Source organism: Ovis aries, chromosome 8 (genome assembly GCF_016772045.2).
Source record: "Ovis aries strain OAR_USU_Benz2616 breed Rambouillet chromosome 8, ARS-UI_Ramb_v3.0, whole genome shotgun sequence".
Taxonomy (NCBI): domain Eukaryota; kingdom Metazoa; phylum Chordata; class Mammalia; order Artiodactyla; family Bovidae; genus Ovis; species Ovis aries.
In genome coordinates this window covers 84060033-84083244 of record NC_056061.1, presented here as the reverse complement: position 1 = coordinate 84083244, position 23212 = coordinate 84060033, and the positions used below count along the sequence as shown (strand labels likewise).

The 23212-nt window shown below is 48.5% G+C and overlaps 1 protein-coding gene across 4 annotated transcripts in view; it reads right to left on the bottom strand.

Moving 5' to 3' along the window:
* SLC22A1 (solute carrier family 22 member 1) overlaps positions 1-23212 on the bottom strand; it is a 36727-nt gene that overhangs the window by 4127 nt on the left and 9388 nt on the right. For 2 of the 4 annotated variants that reach the window (XM_015097512.4, XM_042253694.2), the window contains 6 exons: positions 20596-20764; positions 20023-20137; positions 19669-19775; positions 15269-15483; positions 11035-11143; positions 1525-1637 (listed from right to left, as the gene is read on the bottom strand). In XM_015097512.4, the coding sequence (XP_014952998.2) occupies positions 1525-1637; positions 11035-11143; positions 15269-15483; positions 19669-19775; positions 20023-20137; positions 20596-20764 (828 nt within the window). The remainder of the gene's footprint in view (positions 1-1524; positions 1638-11034; positions 11144-15268; positions 15484-19668; positions 19776-20022; positions 20138-20595; positions 20765-23212) is intronic. The other 2 variants (XM_042253693.2, XM_027972633.3) reach the window with 2 other exon arrangements.

Here is a 23212-nt window from a genome sequence, read left to right as displayed (position 1 = left end):
AAGCAATACGGTAACGGGGGAATGGCAGAGTAAGAAAAGGAAATATTTCCCTCCTTGTACACCTGTGCTGTGCTTAGTTGCTCAGTCACGTCCGACTCTTTGTGATCCCTTGGACTGTAGCCCACCAGGCTCCTCTGTCCATGGGATTCTCCAGGTAAGAATATTGGAATTGATTGTCGCACCCTCCTCCAGGGATCTTCCCAATCCAGGGATCAAACCCACATCTCTTATGTCTCCTGCATTGTCAAGCAGGTTCCTTACCACTAGCACCACCTGGGAAGCCCTCATTATATTTATATATATGCTGCTGCTGCTGCTAAGTCGCTTCAGTCGTGTCCGACTCTGTGCGACCTCATAGACGGCAGCCCACCAGGCTCCCCCGTCTCTGGGATTCTCCAGTCAAGAACACTGGAGTGGGTTGCCATTTCCTTCTCCAATGCATGAAAGTGAAAAGTGAAAGTGAAGTCGCTCAGTCATGTCCGACTCTTAGCGACCCCATGGACTGCAGCCCACCAGGCTCCTCCGTCCATGGGATTTTCCAGGCAAGAGTACTGGAGTGGGGTGCCATTGCCTTCTCCGATTTATATATATAATATAATGTAATATGATATATTACATAATTGTATAATATAAACTATGCACGAATGCTCAGTCACTCAGTTATATTTGGCTCTTAGCGACCCCATGGACTGCAGCCCACCAGGCTCCTCTGTCCATGGGATTTTCCAGGCAAGAATACTGGAGTGGGTTTCCATTTCCTCCTCCAAAGGATCTTCCCAGTCCAGGGACTGAACCCGCATCTCCTGCACTGGCAGGCAGATTCTTTACCACTGCACCACCTGGGACACCCATATATAAGCTATACAGTGTATCTTATAGCTACTACACGTACACGATATGGAGCCCAGGTGATGTGTGTGTGGGCAGTGTGGGCCTCTCTTGCTATTCATCCACTCCCACTCCACTCTACCCGCAGGGGTTTACCTGGCCCAGACATGGCAGCTCTCCACACACGGGCAGTCGATTTGCCCTCCGCTAGTGGCAGGTTTGGGGAGAAGTGGATGAGTTCCCTCCTCCTCCTCTAATCTAACATATTCAGTAACAAACCAGGCACTAAACTTGGTTCCCATTGTCCCTTTGTGTCTGTTGTCAGTTGTTAAGATCTGGAAGCAGAAGAGGAGTGATGGCAACCTAACATCTAGCGATCACATGTGAAGCTCACCAAAGCTGGGCGTCTAATTCACTAAGAAACCAGGAGGCTGCATCAAAAATGCTCTCCTGTTCTATTCTGTAGAAGGAATTATTGGACTCCAGAGCCACAGGACATACAGCTCTGGCCCATGATGTAAGAACGGCATCTTATCTTTCCCGTGAAGCAAGACAGAGGAGCCAGGAGACGATGAAAGGGCTGGCACCACCCTTCCCTTCTGTACCCTCGGGGGGCACCATTCACTCGTCCGGTAGTTATCGACTATTCACACTGGGCTGTGAATAAGAAATAATAAACGTGTCGTGAAGTCTTACCAAACAAAATGAGCGGCGAGCCTTGCCAAACCTCCATCAGCCTGAAGACCAGGAATGGGGTGAGAATCCCACCCACATCACACAGGGAGGAACACACCATCATGCCAAGGTTCCTGGTAAAAATACAGAGACCAAAAAAGATGACATTTCTGTGAATCAGTTTTCCAAATGGTAAACTTACGCTACAGCAATTACACCGCCCATTCCCCAACCTCCAGGGAGGGGAGAGGGGCTGGCGATGGGGTTAATCCCTGATGACTGGACTTCCCTGGTGGCACAGTGGATAGAAATCCGCCTGCCAATGCAGGGGACGTGGGTTTGATCCCTGGTCCAGGAAGATTCCACATGCCGAGGAGCAACTAAGCTCGTACGCTACAACTACTGAGTCTGCGTGCTGCAACTACTGAAGCCCGTGGTCCTGAAGGAAGAGTAGCCCCTGCTCACGGAAACTGGAGAAAGCCCGAGCACAGCCACGAAGACCCAGCACAGTCAAAAATAAACAAATAAATATTCTTAAAAAAAAAAAATCACTGACGATTTCATCAACCGCACCTATGTAACGTGCTAAGAGACAGGCACATCCCAGCTCCAGGGGGACAGAGTGCCTGTGCCAGGACTCTGCTAGCCCTGCCTGTGAATCTCTTCCTCTGGTCGCCTGTTTATAACCTTTGTAACAAATGAGTAAGTGCAAGTGCTTCCCTGAGTTCCATGGGGCTTATAGCAAATGAATGAACTCCAGGAGGGAGGTTGCTAATTCCAGGTAGTTAATGTCAGAATTTCATGGGAAATGCCAGGCTGGATGAAGCACAAACTGGAATCAAGATGGCCGGGAGAAATATCCATAACCTCAGATACGCAGATGACATCACCCTTATGGGAGAAAGCAAAGAAGAACTAAAGGGCCTCTTGATGAAAGTGAAAGAGGAGAGCGAAAAGTTGGCTTAAAACTCAACATTCAGAAAATTAAGATCATGGCATCCAGTCCCATCACTTCATGGCAAATAGATGGGGAAACAGTGGAAACAGTGAAAGACTTTACTTTCTTGGGCTCTAAAATCACTGCAGATGGTGATTCAGTTCAGCTCAGTCGCTCAGTCGTGTCCAACTCTTTGCGACCCCATGAATCGCAGCACGCCAGGCCTCCCTGTTCATCACCATTGCAGCCATAAAATTAAAAGACGCTTGCTCCTTGGAAGAAAAGCTATGACCAACCTAGACAACAGATTTTTTTTTTCAGATTCTTTTCTTTTTTTTCTTTTTACTTTTATTTTACTTTACAATATTGTATTGGTTTTGCCATACATCAACATGAATCCGTCACAGGCGTACACGTGTTCCCAATCCTGAACCCCCCTCCCACCTCCCTCCCCATAAAAAAAGCAGAGACATCACTTTGCCAACAAAGGCCCATCTAGTCAAAGCTATGGTTTTTCCAGTAGTCATGTGTGGATGTGAGAGTTGGACCATAAAGAAAGCTGAGTGCCAAAGAATTGATGCTTTTGAACTGTGGTGTTGCAGTCCTTCAGACTGCAAGGAGATCAAATCAGCCAATCCTAAAGGAAATCAGTCCTGAATATTTATTGGAAGGACTGATGCTGAAGCTGAAACTCTAATATTTTGGCCACCTGATGCGAAGAACTGACTCACTGGAGAAGACCCTGATGCTGAGAAAGATTGAAGGCAGAAGGAGACAGGAACAACAGAGGATGAGATGGTTGGATAGTATCACCAACTCAGTGGACATGAGTTTGAGCAAGTTCTGGGAGTTGGTGATGAACAGGGAAGCCTGGAATGCTACAGTCGATGGGGTCACAAAGAGTCAGACAGGACTGAGTGACTGAACTGAACTGAAGGTCAGAATTGGATTATAACAATGGTCTGGAGATTTGGAGAACTGGTTGGTCTAACTAGAGCTTTTGCTTTCACATAGAGGGATGGGAAGGATAAAGAGAGGAGATTAAGAAATAAAGTACAAAGAAAGCTAGGGAGGAAACCATCTACTTGAAATGACCTCTTTATCCCTGACAATAGTTTTTGATCATTCTGTCTTATATGAATATAGCCACTTCAGGGTATTCCTGTAAATAATCTTGAGCTTTGGGTCGAAGACATGGTTAAATCAGGAATGATAAATCCAGAAAAGTTTTATCCTTTTAAGCTTCTTCTATTACATCCATTTGCACAATTTCTTACTCCCTAAAATGAGTAATTATAACATTAGTACATTTTTCTTCCCTTCCCAAAGTCTCCCTCTATGACCTCAGTTTAGTTATTTATTTAGTGTTTGCCATTATAATCATTAAATATGCTTTGTAATTTACTTGATTCACCAGCTTTCAATAATATCTTTCTTTTTAGCTGGAAAACATACTGAGAAAACTATATGAAAAGTTATCTATCCATGTTTATTGAGAGATTTAAAAAACAAAAATAGGTGTTGACTTTTATTGAATGCCTCTTTTATCTATGGAGAGACACAATTTTCTCTTTTAATTTATTAGCATGAACTATACTGTGATTTTCTAATATTAAGCTATCTCTGTATTCCTGGAATAACTCATCTTAAATACTATGTATTATTATTTTAATGTGCTCCACTATTCTGCTTGATAATACATTGTTTAGGATTTGAATTTATCATTCATAAATAATATTTGTTGTTTTCTTGTTTCCTTTATTTTTGTTGCTATTTGACACCAACATCATGAGAGCTTTATAAACAATTTTTTTTTTAATTTCCTCCTTTTCCTATACTCTAGAACTGTGGATCACTGAAGTTTTCTATTAATTGAATGTTTTGTAAAACTATCCTGTGAAAGCATTGTGGATTCTCTCTTAACTATGATTTAGGGTCTTCTTTGTCTTAATACATTTTTGCCATAAATTCAACTTTGTCTGATAACATCGTGGTTCTTGCAACAGTTTTGTTTCCATTTACCCAGTGTGTGTGTGCTGTGTGCTCAGTGCTGTCTGACTCTTTGTGACCCCAAGGACTGTGGCCCGCCAGGCTCCTCTGTCCATGGGAGTCTCCAGGCAAGAACACTGGAGCGTTGCCAGTTCCTCCTCCCCGCGATCCGGGGGATCAAACCCATGCCTCCTGAGTCTCCTGCATTGCAAGTGGATTCTTTACCACTGAGCCACTGGGGAAGGCCCTGCTTTTGTGCATTCCTTGCTTCTCAACCTTTCTGAGGAAAAGTTAGACTTCAACTCTGCAGCAGATTGTTGGATTTTACTTTAAAATGAAATTAGAGCCTTTTTACTTTTGTTTTTCGATAAAGGAGTTGAGTCTCTTTATATTTATTTAAATACCAGAAATGTTTGTTCTTAATTCTGTCATTAACTTTATTAACATTTTATAAATATTTTAACGTATGCCATGTTTTTTATTGTTTTCTGTGTCTTTTATTTCTCAGTTTGTGTTGGTTATGTGTATTTTTTTCTGATACTTAAAAAGGTTTGAGAATATACTTAATACTCTATTTCTTTAGATAATATTGGTTAACTATTAAGAACAACTTTAAAATTAGTGTATTTTTACTTTCTCCTCAAATCATCCCTCCATGCACTGGCTGTAGTTAATAATACCATTGTTCTTACTGTTTGCCTTCATCTCTTAAAATATGCCTATAAAACTACTGAATTTATTAGCTTTTAGTGACATTTTTTCCTGGAGAAAGTATTGAGAAAATCAGTGTATCACACCACCTCCAACATTCTCTCTTCCCTTTCCAACTTTTTTTAGTTATTGGGCTTCCCTGGTGGCTCAGATGGTAAAGAATTTGCCTGCAATGCCGGAGACCTGGGCTCTATCCCTGGGTCGGGAAGATCCCCTGGGAAAGGAAATGACTCCAGCAGCCTTGCCTGGAGAATTCTATGGACAGAGAAACCTGGAAAGCTAAAGTCCACTTTTAGTTATAGCATTTCTGTATTGTCAATTTATATTCTGTAATCAAAACAGAAACTGAGGGTTTTAATCTCAAATTCAGTAATCACCATCAATAACTTTGAAGTATTACTCCACTTATTGTGTTTACTGAGAATTTTTTCTCTAATAGCTTTTTTGGAAAAAAGTTTATAGCAACCATATTTTTAAGGAACAAAATAATTGGATGTTGTTTTTATTTGGGAATGAGAGTTTGGATAAAATTCTTTGAGTTACATTGCCTCTCCTTGGGATCATTGCAGGATGCTTCACAAGCTTCATCAAATGGTATCAGTTTGACTTTCTCCTGATACATGTGACTTACACTTTCAGCCTGGGTGCCTCATAAGTCTTTCTTTATCTCTGAAGCACAGTAACTTAACTGGAATATTTGTTAATATTGCTCAGAATCAAGTTTTCCTATAACTCTCACTGTATGCCACCTTCAAATCATAGATCTAAGCGTTCATAGATCCAAGCGTTCTTTTATTTCCAGAAGTTCTTTTAAGTTTTTTTTTTTTTTATTTCTTTAAGTTCTTTGGTTTCATTATTTCAGTGATCTTCTTTGGGACATATGTATAAGCATAATCTCTAAGCCTTTTAACCTTTTTGCTTATTTCAATCTTATTTTGCAATTTTTAATTCTGTCTTACCTTTCCTTTACTTTATCAATTCTCCCTTGTACTGCTTTCAAAGTGGTTTCATTTGTGAAATATTTTAATATTTCTTTTGTTTTTCAACCTGAGCTGACTTCATCTCTTGTCTTATCACACATTCTCCGAAGAACTTACATTCTCTGCTTTACACTCTTCTTTTACAGGGATGGCTAATTCATTACTATTTTGTACTTAGTCATAGTACACTTGGCTATACTTTTCATTTGCGTTCTGATAATATTTTCCCTATGTATTGTCTTCATTTGTCACTTGCTTTTCCTCTTCCTTTCTCCTTTTTATCTCATGATATATCTGTATAGCTCCTGGGAAAGTTACTTTTTTTATTTGTGATTCAGCATTCAACACTATTATTTCTTCCTGCAGCAGCTATTTTAGAAGGATTTGTGGAGAAGGACCAGGGCATGTTTAAGCTATTAGAAATTCTCTTTCTGGCCAGGGATGTCTATGATTAAATGCTTTGACTCTCTTATCCCTACTCATGACATTAAAAGATGCTTGCTCCTTGGAAGGAATACTATGACAAACCTAGACAGCATATGAAAAAGCAGAGGCGTCACTTTGCCACAAAGGTCCATCTAGTCAGAGCTATGGTTTTTCTAGCAGTAATGTACGGATGTGTGAGTTGGCCCATAAGGAAGGCTGAGTGCCAAAGAATTGATGCTTTCAAATTGTGGTGCTAAAGAAGATTCTTGAGAGTCCCTTGGACTGCAAGAAGATCAAGCCAGTCCATCCTAAAGGAAATCAATCCTGAATATTCATTAGAAGGACTGATGCTGAAGCAGAAGCTCCAATATTTTGGCTACCTAATAAGAAGAAACAACTCATTGGAAAAGACCCTGATACTGGGAAAGACTGAAGGCAAAAGGAGAAGCCGGCAGCAGAGGATGAGATGGCAAGATAGCATCACTGACTCAATGGACCTGAGAGATAGGGAAGGACAGGGAAGCTTGGACCCATCTTGTTCCTCCAACAAGGGATTGTGGGTTAGATTCTTCAAGCTCCCTTCCTACCTTGGAAAACCTCTGGCCTTGTCTCAAATTTGCTGCCCCAGTGGACCTCCCTGGAGTCTTCTAGACCCTTTTATATTTGCTGTACTAGGCAACCCTTCTTCCTACACCTTCTTTCAAGGTCGTCCTACTTTCAAAGATGGCATTTGCAGGGTTTTTTTTTTTTTTTCTTTTCTGCATCTCCTTCCTTTTTGTTGCTATTAAATTATTTTTGTTGAAATTTTCATTGATGAAAATGTAGATTCTCACGCAGTAGCAGTGAATAATAAAGATATGCCCTCATGTTCTCATTCTTCTAGTAGCTTCAGTGTGGTTTCCAAGAGGAGGGGAAAAAAAATCACCATTTTAAAAATAATTTTAAGAGAATAAGTCTTAAAAAAGAGAAAGATTTTACAAGCACACAGAGGCTAGAAGAAGTAAGAAACTAGCTTCCATCTTTAAAACTCATAGGGCTTCCCTGGTGGTCCAGTGGTTCAGAATCTGCCCTGCAATGCAGGGGACACGGTTTCACCCTGGGCCCAGGAAGATCCCCCAGGACACAGAGCAACTAAGCCCATGTGCCACAACTACTGAGTCTGCTCTAGAGTCCACGCTCTGCAACAAGAGAAGCCACAGCAATGAGAAGCCCGTGTCTTGCAACCAGAGAGTAGCCCCCACTCGCCCCAACTAGAGAACGCCCACGTGCAGCAGTGAAGACCCAGTGCAGCCAAACATAATTGAAAATAATAAATATCTTAAAAAACAAAATTAAGAAAATTCAGGTCTCTGGGACACTTCAGCCATTCATTCTGCAAGCACCAGCTGCCTGGTTAGTAGAGCTACAGAGCAGCTTCAGGAGGTGCAGACAAGAATGCTGTGCAGTCTCTGTGTTCAAGGAGTGCATAATATAGAGAAGAGGTAAAAATGGGTGGATGATTTTCAATACAAGGCAGAGCCTGCGTGCGTGTGTGCCAAGTCGCCTCAGTCGTGTCCAACTCTGTGCGACCCTAAGAACTGCAGCCCACCAAGCTCCTCTGTCCTTGGGATTCTTCAGGCAAGAATACTGGAGCGGGTTGCCATGCCCTCCTCCAGGGGGTCTCCCCAACCCAGGAATCAAACCCACATCTCTTGTGTCTCCTGCACTGGCAGGCAGATTCTTTACCACTAGTGACACCTGGGTCTTGACAGTATATGTTCCAGACAGTTAGAAGGAGGATGCTGTTCAACTCTGAAGCCTCCTGTGCATAAGAAGCAGGGTCAAAATGATCTAAATAGAAACTCTGTCAACCTGAAGCGATTATAAAGTAATAAAGGAACAGAAATGATCCTTTTTTTTCCAATTGAGATTTGATTCAATTGATTGAAAAGACCCAAACTTTCATGACTGTCTTACTTTGGCATGTGATGTCTGTGGATCAAGTTTAAAGTTATTTCTGAACATCTGGCTTTCTTTCCTGGTTCTTGAGAATCCTCATCAAATGGATGCTCTGCCCCTTGAGGATGGGCCACTTGGCTTTCCTCCGCCTTGGACCAGGCACTCAGGACCTCTGGCAGTTTATACTCAGAGTCAGTCCCCTGGGTCCAGTAGCCATGACAATGGAATTGTTTGGCCCAGCCATTTTAGACTCTGGCTCAGAACTGCCAATTGTAGATTTTTCTCCTTCATTTGCCTTTATCTCTCTGTACCCATTCCGAACAATCTTTTCCAGATGAGACAGGGCCTTTTAATGAGGGATGTGCAGGAAAGAGTGAATCAGAGTCACCTGTGTCTTCTGGCTCATGAAAGGGTTCTGAGGGCTGCCCAGGTGTAAGAGAAGGATGGAGAGCTGGAATAGTTCTTAGACATCACTGATCTGATGATACGGGGAGAAGAAAGAATTTATAAAGTGAGGCGGGGTGGGGGAAGAGTTCGCAGAAATGTGCCAAACTCTAACGAAGGTCAGAATTTAAACTTTAAGGGGGTTAATCCTTTACAATAAAAATACTCTTCATTTAGACTAAGCCTTCTAAGATACAGATTGTAATAAGGACATGCAACGGTGATCAACAATATCAGTAGTTAGGACAAGATAAATCAAAGTCACGATAATACCACCACCTCCAAGAATGGCTCAAACATTTTTTTTTAAGCTGGCGACACCAAGGACAGGGGAGGATACAGAGCAATCACCTGTGTCTCACACAGCTGGTGGGATAGAAACTGGTGTGGCCACTTTGGAAAACATTGTGACAGTTTCGCATGAATTTAAACACACAGCTACCATATGACCCATCCCTAAGCTTTTTCCTAAGAGAAATGAAGACGTATCTCCACGCAAAGACCCATAGTGAAGCAAAAGTTGCTCAGTCGTGTCCGACTTTTTGCAGCTCCACGGACTTATATGCAGTCCATGGAATTCCCCAGGCCAGAATACCGGAGTGGGCAGCCTTTCCCTTCTCCAGGGGATCTTCCCAACCCAGGGATCGAACCCAGGTCTCCCGCATTGCAGGCAGATTCTTTACCAGCTGAGCCACTAAGGAAACCCAAGAACACTGGAGTGGGTAGCCTATCCTTTCTCCAGCAGATTTTCCCGACCCAGGAATAGAACCAGCATCTCCTGCATGGCAGGCGGAGTCTTTACCAGCTGAGTCACAAGGAAGCTCATAAACCCATAAGTGAATACTTATTGGCACCTGTATTGTAATCACTCTGTCTGGAAAAAGCCCAAACCTCCATGAACTGAGAAATGGAGAAACATACCATGGTCCATCTTCCACGCATGGAAACCACACTCAGCAATAAGGAGGAATGGAGCAGTATACAAGCCACGGCCTGGATGGGTCCCCTGATGTCAAGCGAAAGAAGCCAAGCACAAAAGCCTGCACTCCAAGTTACTCCATGTATGCAACATTCAAGAAACGGCAAAGCCATGGGGAGGGAACCCAGATCGGGGCTTGCCCGGTGCTGGAGGTGGGAGGGGAGAAGGCGGACCACAAAGGGACAGGAGGACGCATTTGCACACGTTGGAGACACGTCTGTGTCACCTTGATCGTGGTGCTGGTGAAATGAACAGATCAAAACTCATCAAACTGTGCCTTTGAGGGTAAATCTTGCTCTAAGAAAATTCTACCTCAATAAACCTGACTTGAAACAATGAATGATCTGGGCCCATTGCTATGCTTACAAAGTATTCTGTCGTTGTAGGGAAACACCAGCTTCAAGGGCAGAAAGAAGTGTGTTCTTGGTTGCCAAGAGGGAGGGGGAGGGGAGGGATGGAGTGGGAGGTTGGGCCTAGCAGATGCAAACGAGTGTAAACAGGACGGACAAACAGCCAGGTCCTGCTGTAGAACACAGCAGACGTCACTCACTGCCCTGTGAGAAGCCGCAGCGGAAAAGAACACGAGAAAGCAAGTATTACTATGGTACGTGTAACTGAATCTCTTGGCTGTGCAGCAGAAATTCACACACACCAATGTAAATCAACCGTACTTCAGTTGAAAAAAAACAAGAGGGGCGAAGCAGTGTGTTCTTACCTGGACCCTGCCACTTTCTAGCTGTGTGATCCTGGGGAGGTCGCCTTCCCTTTGTAAACCTCAGTCTGCTCACATGTGAAAGGCGGGTAACAGCAATTTTACAGGATGACCTGCACGCCACGTGTGGCAATGCTCTGTATGTCACGGACCAAACAGGAACTGCCCTTAACCAGATGTCTTTTCTCTTGTGTTGGCCCTCCGTACGGCACGTGCTGTGACCCTGAGTCCACTTTAACCTGTCCATCTCACCTTCTATACTGCATCAGGCGTGGGCTGTCTTTGATGCCCAACCCCCATCTCAATGTCAACCCATCCACCCTGGGGGGCATCTTTAAGAGTGGTCCTCAAGTGAGCCCGGCTGGCCCACAGCCCTGTCAGCAGCTAGCCACCCTGTCCCCATGGATATACTCACCGGATGAATGTAGGGAACAGCTCGGCGTTGACCAGGCACACCATCTGGAACCCGATGGTGATCCCCATTCGGCCGACACAAGCTATTGTGATGTTCAACCAGGGCAGATCTGGGAGGAAAGAGACAGAGGGTGTGAGAGCTAGAGGGCTGTACCCACAGATTTGCCAGGGGATGCCGTGACTGGGAGCTTGGACTTAAGAGCTGGAAGGGCCCGAAAGGCTGTCTTATCCGACCCCTCCAGATTTGGATCAGGTAACTGAGCCTGGTGGCTCAGATGGTAAAGAATCTGCTTGCAGTGCGGGACACTTGGGTTTGATCCCTGGGTTGGGAAGATGCCCTGGAGGAGGAAACAGGAACCCGCCCCAGTATTCTTGCCTGGAGAATCCCGTGGACAGAGGAGCCTGGCAGGCTACAGTCCATAGGGTCCCGAAGAGTCAGACACGACTCAGCGACCACTACTAACGTGAACTAAACGGAGTCCTGAGAGATCTGGGGACTTGATGACACTTGAGGGAAGACTTCACTGTGCAAAGGACAGAATGTGCTATTTTGAATCTCAGCTGTGCCTCCTGTCAGCAGAGTGACAAGGCAAATGGCTTACTTCTGCCTGCCTCAGTCTCCTCAACTATGAAATGGGAATGATCTTACCCAACTTAAAGGTAGTGGAGAAACTTAGAGATAACACATGTCAGCTGTGTGTCGTGACCACCCCACCAGTCCTGGCTTTTTATTATCCTGCAATAGTGTCCTTTCTGACACAGCTCTTGAAACACAGTAGGTCCTCAACAACGTGGTTCCCTCGGGCACAAGTCCTAGAGCTGGTGGACCGGATTTCTCATCCTCAGCTCTCATTTCCCAACACATTTTTTTAAATGTTTTATTTATTTATTTTTGACGGCACCTAGCCTTCGCTGCTGTGCAAGGGCTTTCTCTAGTTGTACGAGCAGGGGCCACGGTCTAGGTCTGATGCTGAGGCTTCAGGAGTTACAGCTTGTGGGCTCTATGACTTGGGCTCAGCAGTCTGACACCTGGGCTTAGTGGCCCCGCGGCATACGGAATTTTGCCAGAGCAAGGATCGAACCCATGTCCCTGCAGTGGCAGCTGGATTCTTAACCCCTGGACCACCAGGGAAGTCCTCAGAACACATTTTTTTAACCCAAGCATCTTTCACTGGTCTGAGAGGATGAGGGATGCAAACCCTCATCTCCTCCTAACAGATAGCTCTGCATCTTAGTTAGCAGCAGGTCCAGAAGCCTTCTCCTTCCTGGGGAGCCGTCAAAGCACTAGACACCATTGTCTGCTTCTCCTGGATGTTAGGTATTCACCCAGATCCCAAACCACAAGTAACTCCTGAGTCAGGCCGGCTCACTAAGAGAGCCTCCAGGGTCCCAGACAGCGTGTCATCTCACCCTCATCCCCACGAGCCGGCTACTCAAGGAAGACAGGCGTCCATCCCCTCGCCAGCGGGAGGCTCTGGGGAGAGCCGACCAGCGCGGTCTCTCCAGGTCTCGGCTGCCCTCTGCCTGGAGGAAAGCCCATGCGGAGCCTTTAGTTAAGGCTCCTACGAGATACAAGATAAGGGAGTTCACTCGGACACCTGGAGGAGGGCATTGGTCACAAATTCCGCAGCTTTGATGGATTTGGCAAGATGCTCTCCTGGACATGCACGGCATCCTTGCCCTCAGAGAATCGCCCTGCCTCCTCTGGGCCCAGGTCACTCTCCCCAGCAGTCGGAGGGACCACTTACAACTGCAGTCCTGCCACGTGGCTTCCTGCCACGCTTGGGATAAAACCCACGCTGGCATCTCTCCCTGTCCCCTGCTCACCAGGGTCCAGCTGCTCCTCCAGCGCCCAGCTCTCCCCATCCTCAGGGTCCTTGCTCTTGCTGTTCCCTTTCCTGGAAACCTCCTTGCCCGGCTGTTTAAATGGCTCATCCCCTCTTCACTTAGGTCTCCTAAGGTCACCCTGGACCACCATACGAAGAATTAATGCCCCATCCTTCTTCCTCCTTCTCTTTTCCCTCTAGAAGTGGAATCTTTCTCTGCTTTGCTCACGGCTGAGATCCTGGGGCAGAGACACCACTCTGTCAAGTACACAAAGGAGCTTCCCAGGTGGTGCTACTGGTAAAGAACCCAACTGCAAGAGACATAAGAGATGCAGGTTCAGTCCCTGGGTTGGGAAGATCCCCTAGAGGAGGGCACAGCAACCCACTCCAGTATTCTTGCCTGGAGAAACCCATGGAGAGAGAAGCCTGATGGGCTCCAAAGGGTCTTTGCTCCAGAGGGTCACAAAGAGTCAGACACAACTAAAGTGACTTAGCATGCCTGCACGCAAATACATAGAAGGTACTTGAAATAGTTTCTGGAGCAGGAGACGAAGGCTCGTCATCGAATGCGATGAGGACTAGTAAAGGCGAGTGGCGAGAGTGGGAGCTGGGAGAGGGTCCTGGGAGGATGCGGGACAGAGGACGCAGTACCCAAGCTTCTTCCAGGTGATAACCAAATGGCCTCAGATCCCAAGTTCCCTCTCAGTACCTGGCATTGTTATCTAAAAAACAGCAACAACGAAAACCTCTACTCATTCATTCAGCTTTACCAGGATTCTAGAAACAGGGAAATAGGGGGAAACAGGGGGAGCCGATTTCAGATGCTCGGCACCTTTTCCTTCTTCTTTGTCCCTGGTGGCCCAGACAGTGTTGCGCCTGCCTGCATTGTGGGAGACCCAGTTCAATCCCTGGGTCGGGAAGATCCCCTGGAGAAGGAAATGGCTACCCACTCCAGCATTCTTGCCTGGAAAATTGCATGGATGGAGGAGCTGGTGGGCTACAGTCCATGGGGTCGTAAAGAGTCGGACATGACTGAGCGACTTCACTCACTCACTCGCTCATGAAAGGAGGGAGAAAAAAACCTGAGCTACCTTTTGCTACCTCTTAAAATTTCCAGCCTGCTCTGTAAAGTCTAATTCTTGAGAACAGGGATTTCATGGGATGTTTCTCATAATATCCTGCCCCCAAAGCCTGCCAAAATGACTCATTAAACCAACAACTGCCGAGCACAAGCAATAAAAACTGAGAAAATAGCAAATCTGCTCTCCTAATTTTTTTTAACATTTCTAAAAGTAACAAATGAGAAAGGCAATGTATGTACTCAAATTAAAGTGGCCTAAATGATTCTGCTTTGGCTTATCTTGGATTGCTAAGAATTATGGACTCAAGCAAACAGGCACCAAGATGGCTGGTGTTGAAAAGACTAATGATGCCAAGTGCTAGTGAGTCTGTGGAACCACTAGAAAGCTGATGCGTCACCGTGGGAGCGTGAACTGAAAAGCTGTCTGGCTGTATCTACTAAAACTAACCTGTGTCCCGCCCCCTGACCCAGCAAGGGAAGTGAGTGTCCACGAAGAGATGCGTTGGAATGTTCGCTGCAGCCTTAATCCAAATAGGCAGACACTGGATGACTTTAGATCTTCCCAACCCAGGGACTGAACCTGCATCTCTTACGCCTCTTGCACTACAGTCAGGCTCTTTACCAGTAGCACCACCTGGGAAGCTCCTCTATGTACGTGATAGAGTGGTGTCTCTGCCACAGGAGCTCGGCTGTGAGCAAAGCAGAGAATGTTTCCGCTTCTTGGAGCTTATGTTCTAGAGGGAAAAGAGAAGGAGGAAGAGGGATGCGACTTTAATTCTTTGTACGGCGGTCCAGGGTGACCTTAGGAAGCCTGAAGTCAACAGAGGCCTGGATTTAGGGTGAGGGATTCCTACAAGGCAAGGCTGCCCAACAGTGAAAAAGTACAAGCAGCACCCTCGTGGGACAACGTGGGTGACCCTTGCAGACGCCACAATAAGTGAATGAAGGCGATCCAAAGCGTAAGTGCAGTATGGTTCAATTGTATGAAGTTCAAGAACAGCCGACTTTCATCTGCAGTGGCAGAGACCAGAGCTGCGGTGACCCGGGCAGGGGTGGTGAGCATTGGTGGCCAAGGAGGGTGAGGGACCTTCCGAGGTGCTGGAAATGTTCCTTATCTTGGCACAGGTCTCAGTGCCCAGGCATACATACAGGTGAAAAGTTCGTTGGCTTGAACACTTTAAAAGGGCTCATTGTCGGTATGCTGTACCTCTACTTAAAATTTGTTAAAAGGTAATTCTAGACTCAGGTAAGCACCTTGCCTTTGTTCCTGTTCCAACACTCTTCCCATGGTTCAACGACCCGGAAGACAATGGGTGTGGACCACTCACCGTGTGGGATAAAGATCATGAGGAAGCAGGCCAGCCCGGTCACCAGGTTGAACGTGGCCAGCGGGTAGCGGCGGCCGAAGCGGTCGATGGTGACGAGGATGATGAAGGCCGCGGGGAACTCGACCAGAGCAGAGTAGAGGAAGTCCAGGTAGAGGTTCCCGCCAGTGGCGCCCACGTGCATGATGAGGCCCTGGTAGACCACGGAGCTGGTGAACCTGGGCGGCAGGAGAGGCGGGTCAAAGGTGAGCTCCTCGGAAGAAGGGAGATCCCGGAGACTGGCCGGGATAGAGGCCCCTGCGAGCTGGAAGGAAGCATCCACTGCTGGATGTAGAATGTTCTGGACCAATATGAGAAGTAAGAAAGTAAGTGAGGTCACTCAGTCGCGTCCGACTCTGAGACCCCAAGAACCATAGCCCACCAGGCTCCTCTGTCCATGGGATTTTCCAGGCAAGGATACTGGAGTGGGTTGCCATTTCCTTCTCCGGGGGGATCTTCCCGACCCAGGAGATCGAAGCCGGGTCTCCCACATTGTAGGCAGACAATTTACCATCTGAGCCACCTGGGAAGTTGTAATATGAGAAGAGGTGGGGGTGGGGGGACGTCAAAATCCAGAAGGGGCCCTCCTGGTTGAGAAGCTCCTTCCACGATTTTTGTGAGCCTGTGACTTACAGCACAGACCCATGTTTCCGAGAGATGGCAAACAATGTAGCGACCATCGTTTACTCCTTACTGTGCCCCTGCGGGCAGCCCTGCTCTGAACACCACACAGGCCCTATCTCATCGGATGCCCCAAGCCTCCAAGGGGAAGGAGGGCGGGAGACAGCAGTGGGGAGTGAGCAGTTTCGGGATTCAGAGTGCTGTCTGAGCTGTGTGGTCTCCGTAAGTTAACCAGCCTCTCTGTGCCTCAGTTCCTTCAGCTGTGAATCTGTCTTGAGAATTCATTGAGGCCGTGGACCAGAAGGGCTTGGTGTAGGTGGGCGCTCAGAGAAGAGCAGATTTTATTGCTGTCACGGTTGTCTTTCCCAGGGCCAGGATCCAGAGCACCACGGCGGGGAGGAGTCAGCCAAGTCTTCCCAGCTCCACAGTGGGGGCCCCCTGCGCACATCACACCATCTTGAACCAGCAGTATTCCCTTCCTCTCTTTCACCCCATATCCCACGGCACACGACCCATTCACCCATATTTGAGGAAAGAAAAACCATGTTACAGAACATGGCACGCAGGATGGGGACCAGCTCGGTCAGTCTGACTCAGGGGAAAACGTAGCATCCCATGGGTCACTTTTGGGCAAACTGCACAATTTTGGAACATTGAATGACTCTGTTGGTACAGTCATTCCTCACTACCATGCGGGACTGGTTCCAGGACCCCCCAGGGTACCAGAATCCGAGGATGCTCGAGTCCCTCGTGTAAATCGTATGAATCAGCGTAGGATGGGCACACTCCCGTAAGACTGACACCATCGCTAGATTACTTGTAACACCTAACATAATATGAATGTTGTGTAAGTGGCTGCCAGCATGCAGCAGATTCAAGGTTTGCTTTGGGGGACTGTCTGGAATTTTTTGACTATTTTTTATCTGCAGTTGATTGAACCCCCAGATGCAGAACCTGCAGATATGAAGTACTGGCTGTGGGAAGAGATTTTGGTGGATAAGAAATTACTTTCTTATAGAAATGCAAATTGCCCATCAGTTCCAAAACTGAGGTCATAGGGGACGTTTCTCATTACTACACCCCCCTGGTTTTATAAGGTCCAGCTCTTGTGGCTCAGACAGTTAGGAATCTGCCTGCAGTGCAGGAGTCCCCAGTTCGATCCCTGTGTCGGGAAAATCCCCTCTAGAAGGAACTGGCAACCCACTCCAGTATTCTTTCCTGGAAGGTCTCATGGACAGAGGAGCCTCGTAGGCTGTAGTCCATAGGGTTGCAAAGAGTCTGACATGACTGAACGACTTTCACTCACTTCACTCACTCACTCCCTGGTTTTATAAAGCTGCATTCAGGGGAGTCTGGTATGCTTTTGTTTCTAGTCCTAAATTATTCCTGTTTGAAACAAAGTGTCAAGAGAGTAAGAATGCACTGCCTGCAACTCGGTGAGTTTAGATGAGCCTGGTGGGGCAAGGGGGAGCTTCTCTATGCCGGGTTAAATGGTTAAATGGCAACAGTCATCTTCTACTCAGAAAGCCACTGACCTAAGAGAAAGGAATGTAGAGCCCTGATTTTCCTGTACAAACAAATAAACAAAAACCCCAAATCACAACAAACTCTGGGAGATGGTGAAGAACAGGGAAGCCTGGCGTGCTGCCATCCATGGGGTCCCATGGGGTCCCATGTGGTCCCAGAGTTGGACGGGACTTAGCCACTGACCAACCAAACTGCAGTCAACAATGTGCAATGCTGCCATCTTCTGGCAGAACACACTAACTGCATGTACACACTGCTACAGGTAGAGGCGATGGTTTTTTCGCCAGGGGTCTGACTCTTTGCGACCCCATGGACTGTAACCTGCCAGGCTCCTCTGTCCGTGGGATTTCCCAGGAAGGAATACTGGAGCGGGTTGCCATTTCCTTCTCACACTCATAAAAATAGCAGTCTGTCGTTGTTGGGCGTTTCCTAAATTCTAAGCCTTTCGCACGCATTATCACATTAATTCTTCCAACATGCCCGTGAGTAGATCCTATCATTGCCTCCATTGGCTGATGAGGAAACTGAGTCACAGAGGTCAAGAAGCTTCCTGAAGGTCACACAGCCGGGAAGTGATGGGCCCCCCGGCCCCGAGTCGCTGTAATGAATGGAACAGACAGGGGCAGGGGGCGTGTACAGTAAGAGAAGGTGTCCAGAGCCAGATGGCATGAAGCCTTGCAGGCCGTGGAAGGAAGCTAGGTTTCTTCTCAGTGAATTAGGAAGACTATGAGGATGTGGACAGGAGGTGATGCCATCCGTGACCTGTGCTCTGGGGAGGGGGGAACAGGAGCGGGAGCAGACCGCCAGCAAGGAGGCTACCGCGACGAGCTGGATGGGAGATTGCCACACTCACGCCTAAGAGCACAGGCGATGGGAAAATGGCACGTTCGGGATAGGTTTTCAAGACAGAGAGGGATTTATGGAAAGCTTGCGTGGAGGGGTGTGAGAGAGCTGAGGAGACAGAATCACCGCCTCGACAGGAATGCTAGGGGTGGAGATGGGACCCGGGCTTATACAGGAGGGGAGCAAACCTTCCTGTCTGTGGGGTCCTGGGCCTCCAACCCAAGAGGTACCATGGTGTTGGATGCTGAGAATCAAGAGAAACGCACCAGGGACCTGGTATGCTTGCAGGGGTCCCTGGGCCCCTCACACGGCGGGCACAAGGGCTCCCAGGGCCAGCCTGCAGACACAGGGACTGGGGACCAGGAGACAACCCAGCATCTAGAGAACTCAGGATGGACTCTGTGGAACACTGGTTACTCATTTAAGCTCCCACAAATATTTACGGAGCGGCTGCTACGTGCCAGGCACTGCCCTCATCATTGGAACCCTTATTTCACAGAGGGGCAAAGAAGGGCAGGGCGGCAGAGTGACCCCAGTGGAAGGGCAACCCGGATACTTGGCCCAGGGGTTTCCAGAAGTAACTGAAGGGCCACCGGGGTTGGAGGAGCAAGTGCTGAGGTGAGGAGCTGACCCAGCCCCCCAGGGGAAGAGGGAGAAGACCCATCTCGAGGAAGCCACCGGGGAGAGTGACACAGCCCCGGGGTGTGCAAAGAGTGCTAGGCGTGGACAGGCGTTTCCTAATCGGTGTGAATAAAGCATGCCTGTGCTTTCCGCAGGCTCTGTCAAGTCCTCAGACATGAGGAAGTCTTCTTCCTCTTTGACAGCGCAGAAAATGAAGTCACTCAGTCGTGTCCGACTCTTTGTGACCCCATGGACTCTAACCTACCAGGCTCCTCCGTCCATGGGATTTTCCAGACAAGAGTACTGGAGTGGGTTGCCATTTCTTTCTCCAGCATCTTCCCAACCCAGGGATCGAACCCGGGTATCCCACATTGTAGGCAGATGCTTTACTGTCTGAGCCACCAGAGAAGTACTGCTGTCCTGGAGAATCCCTGAAATCTCATCTACCTACGGGGGCTAAGTCAGCACTTGGCTCCTGAAACATGGGGTTTCTGGCAACCCTGTCACCTCCTTCCGGCTCACTGCTGACTTTTCTACATGGGGATTTCTTCTTACTAAAATGAGGCCTTTCCTTTACTTGGATGTCCTCAAAGGAGAAATACAGGTGTCTTTTTAAGAGCTTTTTGAGCGGAAAGCCATCTGGAAATGCTTTTTCATGCCTCTCGTTTCCCCCCTCCGTAAGTTGGCCCACCATCTCTGACGTGTACCCAGGCATGCAGGGAAGTGCATGGGGCCTTGGAAAGACCCCTTACCACAGGTACATCAGGATGAAGGTGTACTTCCTCAGGATGGGCGTGCGAAACAGGTCTGTGAACGAGGGGCTCAGCTTCTCAGTGACGTCCTCCTCTACGGACAGCATCTAGGAGAGAGTCAGGGCATCAGCCACATCCAGGCTGCCACCGTGATCAGGAATCGCCATCAAAGCCCTTCGCCCACCCCACCCCCTGCCTCCCACCAGCCACCACCCCGAGGTCGGTCATCATACTCATCACCCCGAAGAGTTCCAGCACCTTCCCGCCTCCCCAGGCAAGTCCCACAGGCAAGCGCTAAGTCATAAACCCGACACAGCATTCAGTGAGGAGAGAAAACCCTTGCAAGTGAGTCACCTTCAGGTCAGCAGGAGGCAGCTTCCCGTTCTTTTGGGCAATGTGGTCCATGATCTTTATCGCCTCAGTGTTTCTCTTTTGCGATAACAGCCATCGGGGGGACTCGGGCACAAACCTGCGGACGCAGATCATCCCCACTTAGCGTCTCCCCCAGAGCCCGTCTGAGGTTAAGATCAAAAGAGAACCTCGCTGGAGCTGGCTCGAATGCATTCTTTTTTATAGCTGAGAAGTATTGCTTGTGTATATGAACCACAGCTTCCTCGTCCATTCTGCCAGTGGTCCTGTCTGATGGGCACACCCCAGAGATGGCTCCATTCCTTCATCTCCTGCTTCACCGGCTCGTCAAAGAGCAGACGCCTACTTCGTGGCTAGGTGAACTTTTGTCTGACTTTTAGCATCTCTGGGTGATGCGAATTTGTTTCTTTAAAGGGTGGCTGAGGGTGGCTCTCCCCCAGGAATGAGGGCTACCCCATGACGGAGCACCCCAGATGGCGTGGGTGGCTGGAAGCCCCGGGCCTGCGGGTAGGACCGCCCTGGCTGTGGGGAAGACTGGTCCCCATGGGGACACAGTACCAGTAGCAGAAGAGGAGCAGAAAGATGGGCAGGGAGACGGCCAGCTGCAGCCAGCGCCAGTGCGGGAGGATGTAGGCCAGTCCGGAGAGCAGCACAAGCCCAATGGTGAAGGCCATCTGGTAGAGGATGGCCACCGTCCGTCTGTAGCCCAGGCCCACGAACTCTGTGACTGAAACCAGAGAGACGTCACCTGCGGGCTCCCATCCGCTTTAAAATCCCCCATTTGCCGTCTGCAGCTCCCCCCGCCTTTGCACAGTGCAGTATTCCGTCTACGGGGCTCTCCCGCCCAGAACCTTCCTCCCATTGGCTCCAGGATTAGCTGGAGTATTTCCCACGACCCCCCAAGGGAGTGCTGTTAACACCAACACCTTTGAGTGCACCCCAGGGACCTGGCCCTGTCACAGGTGTTCAGATGCATCTCCAGCTCTGTGGGCACAGTCCCGCCCTCCTAACCTCACAGCCTCATGAGAGGTGGTGGACCAGACGCACACACTGTGTTCATCACACCCAGGTCTTGGCATGATGCGGGCCATGTGGGAAGAAAGCATAAATAGCCAGAAAGGTGGGGGAGTCTCCGGGGGTCGCAGATTTTCAGAGAGCAGTGGAGCAGAGCTCGTGGAGGAAATTTGAGCCATCGGGAGGAGCAGTAGTTAACTGAACCCAGAATGGGAAAGCGAGTTCCAGGCAGAGGGATAGCAGCCCTGGTGACCGCTGGGTGAGGTCGGGCCACGGGGGCCGTGCGCCCTCCTGGGGTAGGGGGGTGGGCAGGTCTCGTAGGCTTGCGGAGAACACTGGCTTCAAGTGTGGGAGGCACAGAGGCACCGTAGCACAGGGGTGACCCGATGTTACGTCTGCTAAAGGACCCCCACCGCGCTGCTGCCTGTGGGCGCCCCGGGGGTGGGCCAGTGTGGAGCAGAGGCCAGCGTGGTGGGGGGGCCCAGCAGGAGCAGCAGTGGAGCAAGAGGGCTGTGGTGCCGGAGGTATGCCGAGAGGAAAGCAGATGGGGGGCTGGGGAGAGGGGCACAGGGGGAGCAGGCTTGGGGGTGGAGGAGGAAGACATCCTGGGCTGGGAAAAGAGGAGGAGTCGGTCACACAGACTGAAGGGGAGCCCCTCGTGCAGGACCAGGGAGTATGGGACCTCCAAGCAAGGCAGGGAGCCGTGGGAAGGAGGCAAGCCAGGACAGCACGCACTCCATCACTGACAGGTAGCATTCTGGGTCTGTCTTCCTTTCTCTCTAGCCTGGGAGCTCCTTGACGGAGGTTGTTGTTCAGTTGCTAAGCTGTTTCTGACTCTTTGTACTGGCTTGTAGCCCATGGGGCCGCAAAGAATCGGACATGACTGAGCAACTTCACTGTTTGGTTGGTAGCCATGGACTAGAGCCCACCAGGCTCGTCTGTCCTCCACTCTCTCCCAGAGTTTGCTCAAACTCATGTCCATTGAGTCAGTGATGCCATCCAACCATCCCATTCTCTTTCACCCCCTTCTCCTCCTGCACGCCATCTTTCCCAGCATCAGGGTCTTTTCCAACGAATCAACTCTTTGCATCAGATGGCCAAAGTATTGGAGCTTTCTCTTCAGCAACAGGCTTTCCAATGAATATTCAGGGTTGATTTCCTTTGGGGCTGATTGGTGTCTTGAGAGCAGGATGGGAGGCCTTATCTATCTTGGCATCTCCAGCCCCGCCCCTGTGCCTGCCACAGGGCAACAGCCACACCACAGGGAGGAGAAGGGGCAGGCATGGCTCTGGGCTTCCCCTGGGGCCCTTCATCGACCTCACGGCACCGCGGTCCCCACGTGCAGGATCCTGAGGCACAGAGAGATTATGGAACGTGCCCAGGACCACACAGCTGATCAGACTTGGGTGTAGATTTGACCTTAAATTAATCCTTGTCACCAGGTGCCAAATACGGCACGTTCAGCCTCTAGATGGCTGGGCCGTTGCAGCTGATATGTGCTGAACTCACTAAACTAGTGTGTTCATGATTTCTTGGGGGAGGAACATGGGGGTTTTTTGGCCCTAGTGAACTATTTCTTAGAATGTCAAGCCATAAGAGTCCGTTTTCAAAGATGGCGAGACCTGGCAAAAACCTGGGCCATCCTCATGCTGTCTGATGTACCCATCCAGCCATCCATGGGCTGAGAGATACACAGGCGGCTATGATGCTTTCTTCTACAGAAGTATTTTTCATTTTCTATTCTTACTCTTCAGAGAAAACTTGAAAGAAAAAATAGTATATAGAATTACATTGTTTTACACTTGAGTTTTTTCATCATTGTGTTTATCTCTTTTTTGATTTGCTTGTTCAGTCGCCAAGTGATGTTCGACTCTTTGAGACCCCATGGACAGCTGCACGCCAGGCTTCCCTGTCCCTCACCACCTCCCAGAGTTTGCCCAGGTTCATGTCCATTCGTGGCTGATGCTGTCTAACCATCTCCTGCTGTCTTCTGTCTTTCGCAGCATCAGGGTCTTTTCCAATGAGTCAGCCAAAGTATAAGAGCTTCTTTTATTTCCTCTTGTATCTTCTCCCCTAACTCTTGCTACTGCTGCTGCTGCTAAGTCACTTCAGTTATGTCTGACTCTGTGCGACCCCATAGATGGCAGCCCACCAGGCTCCG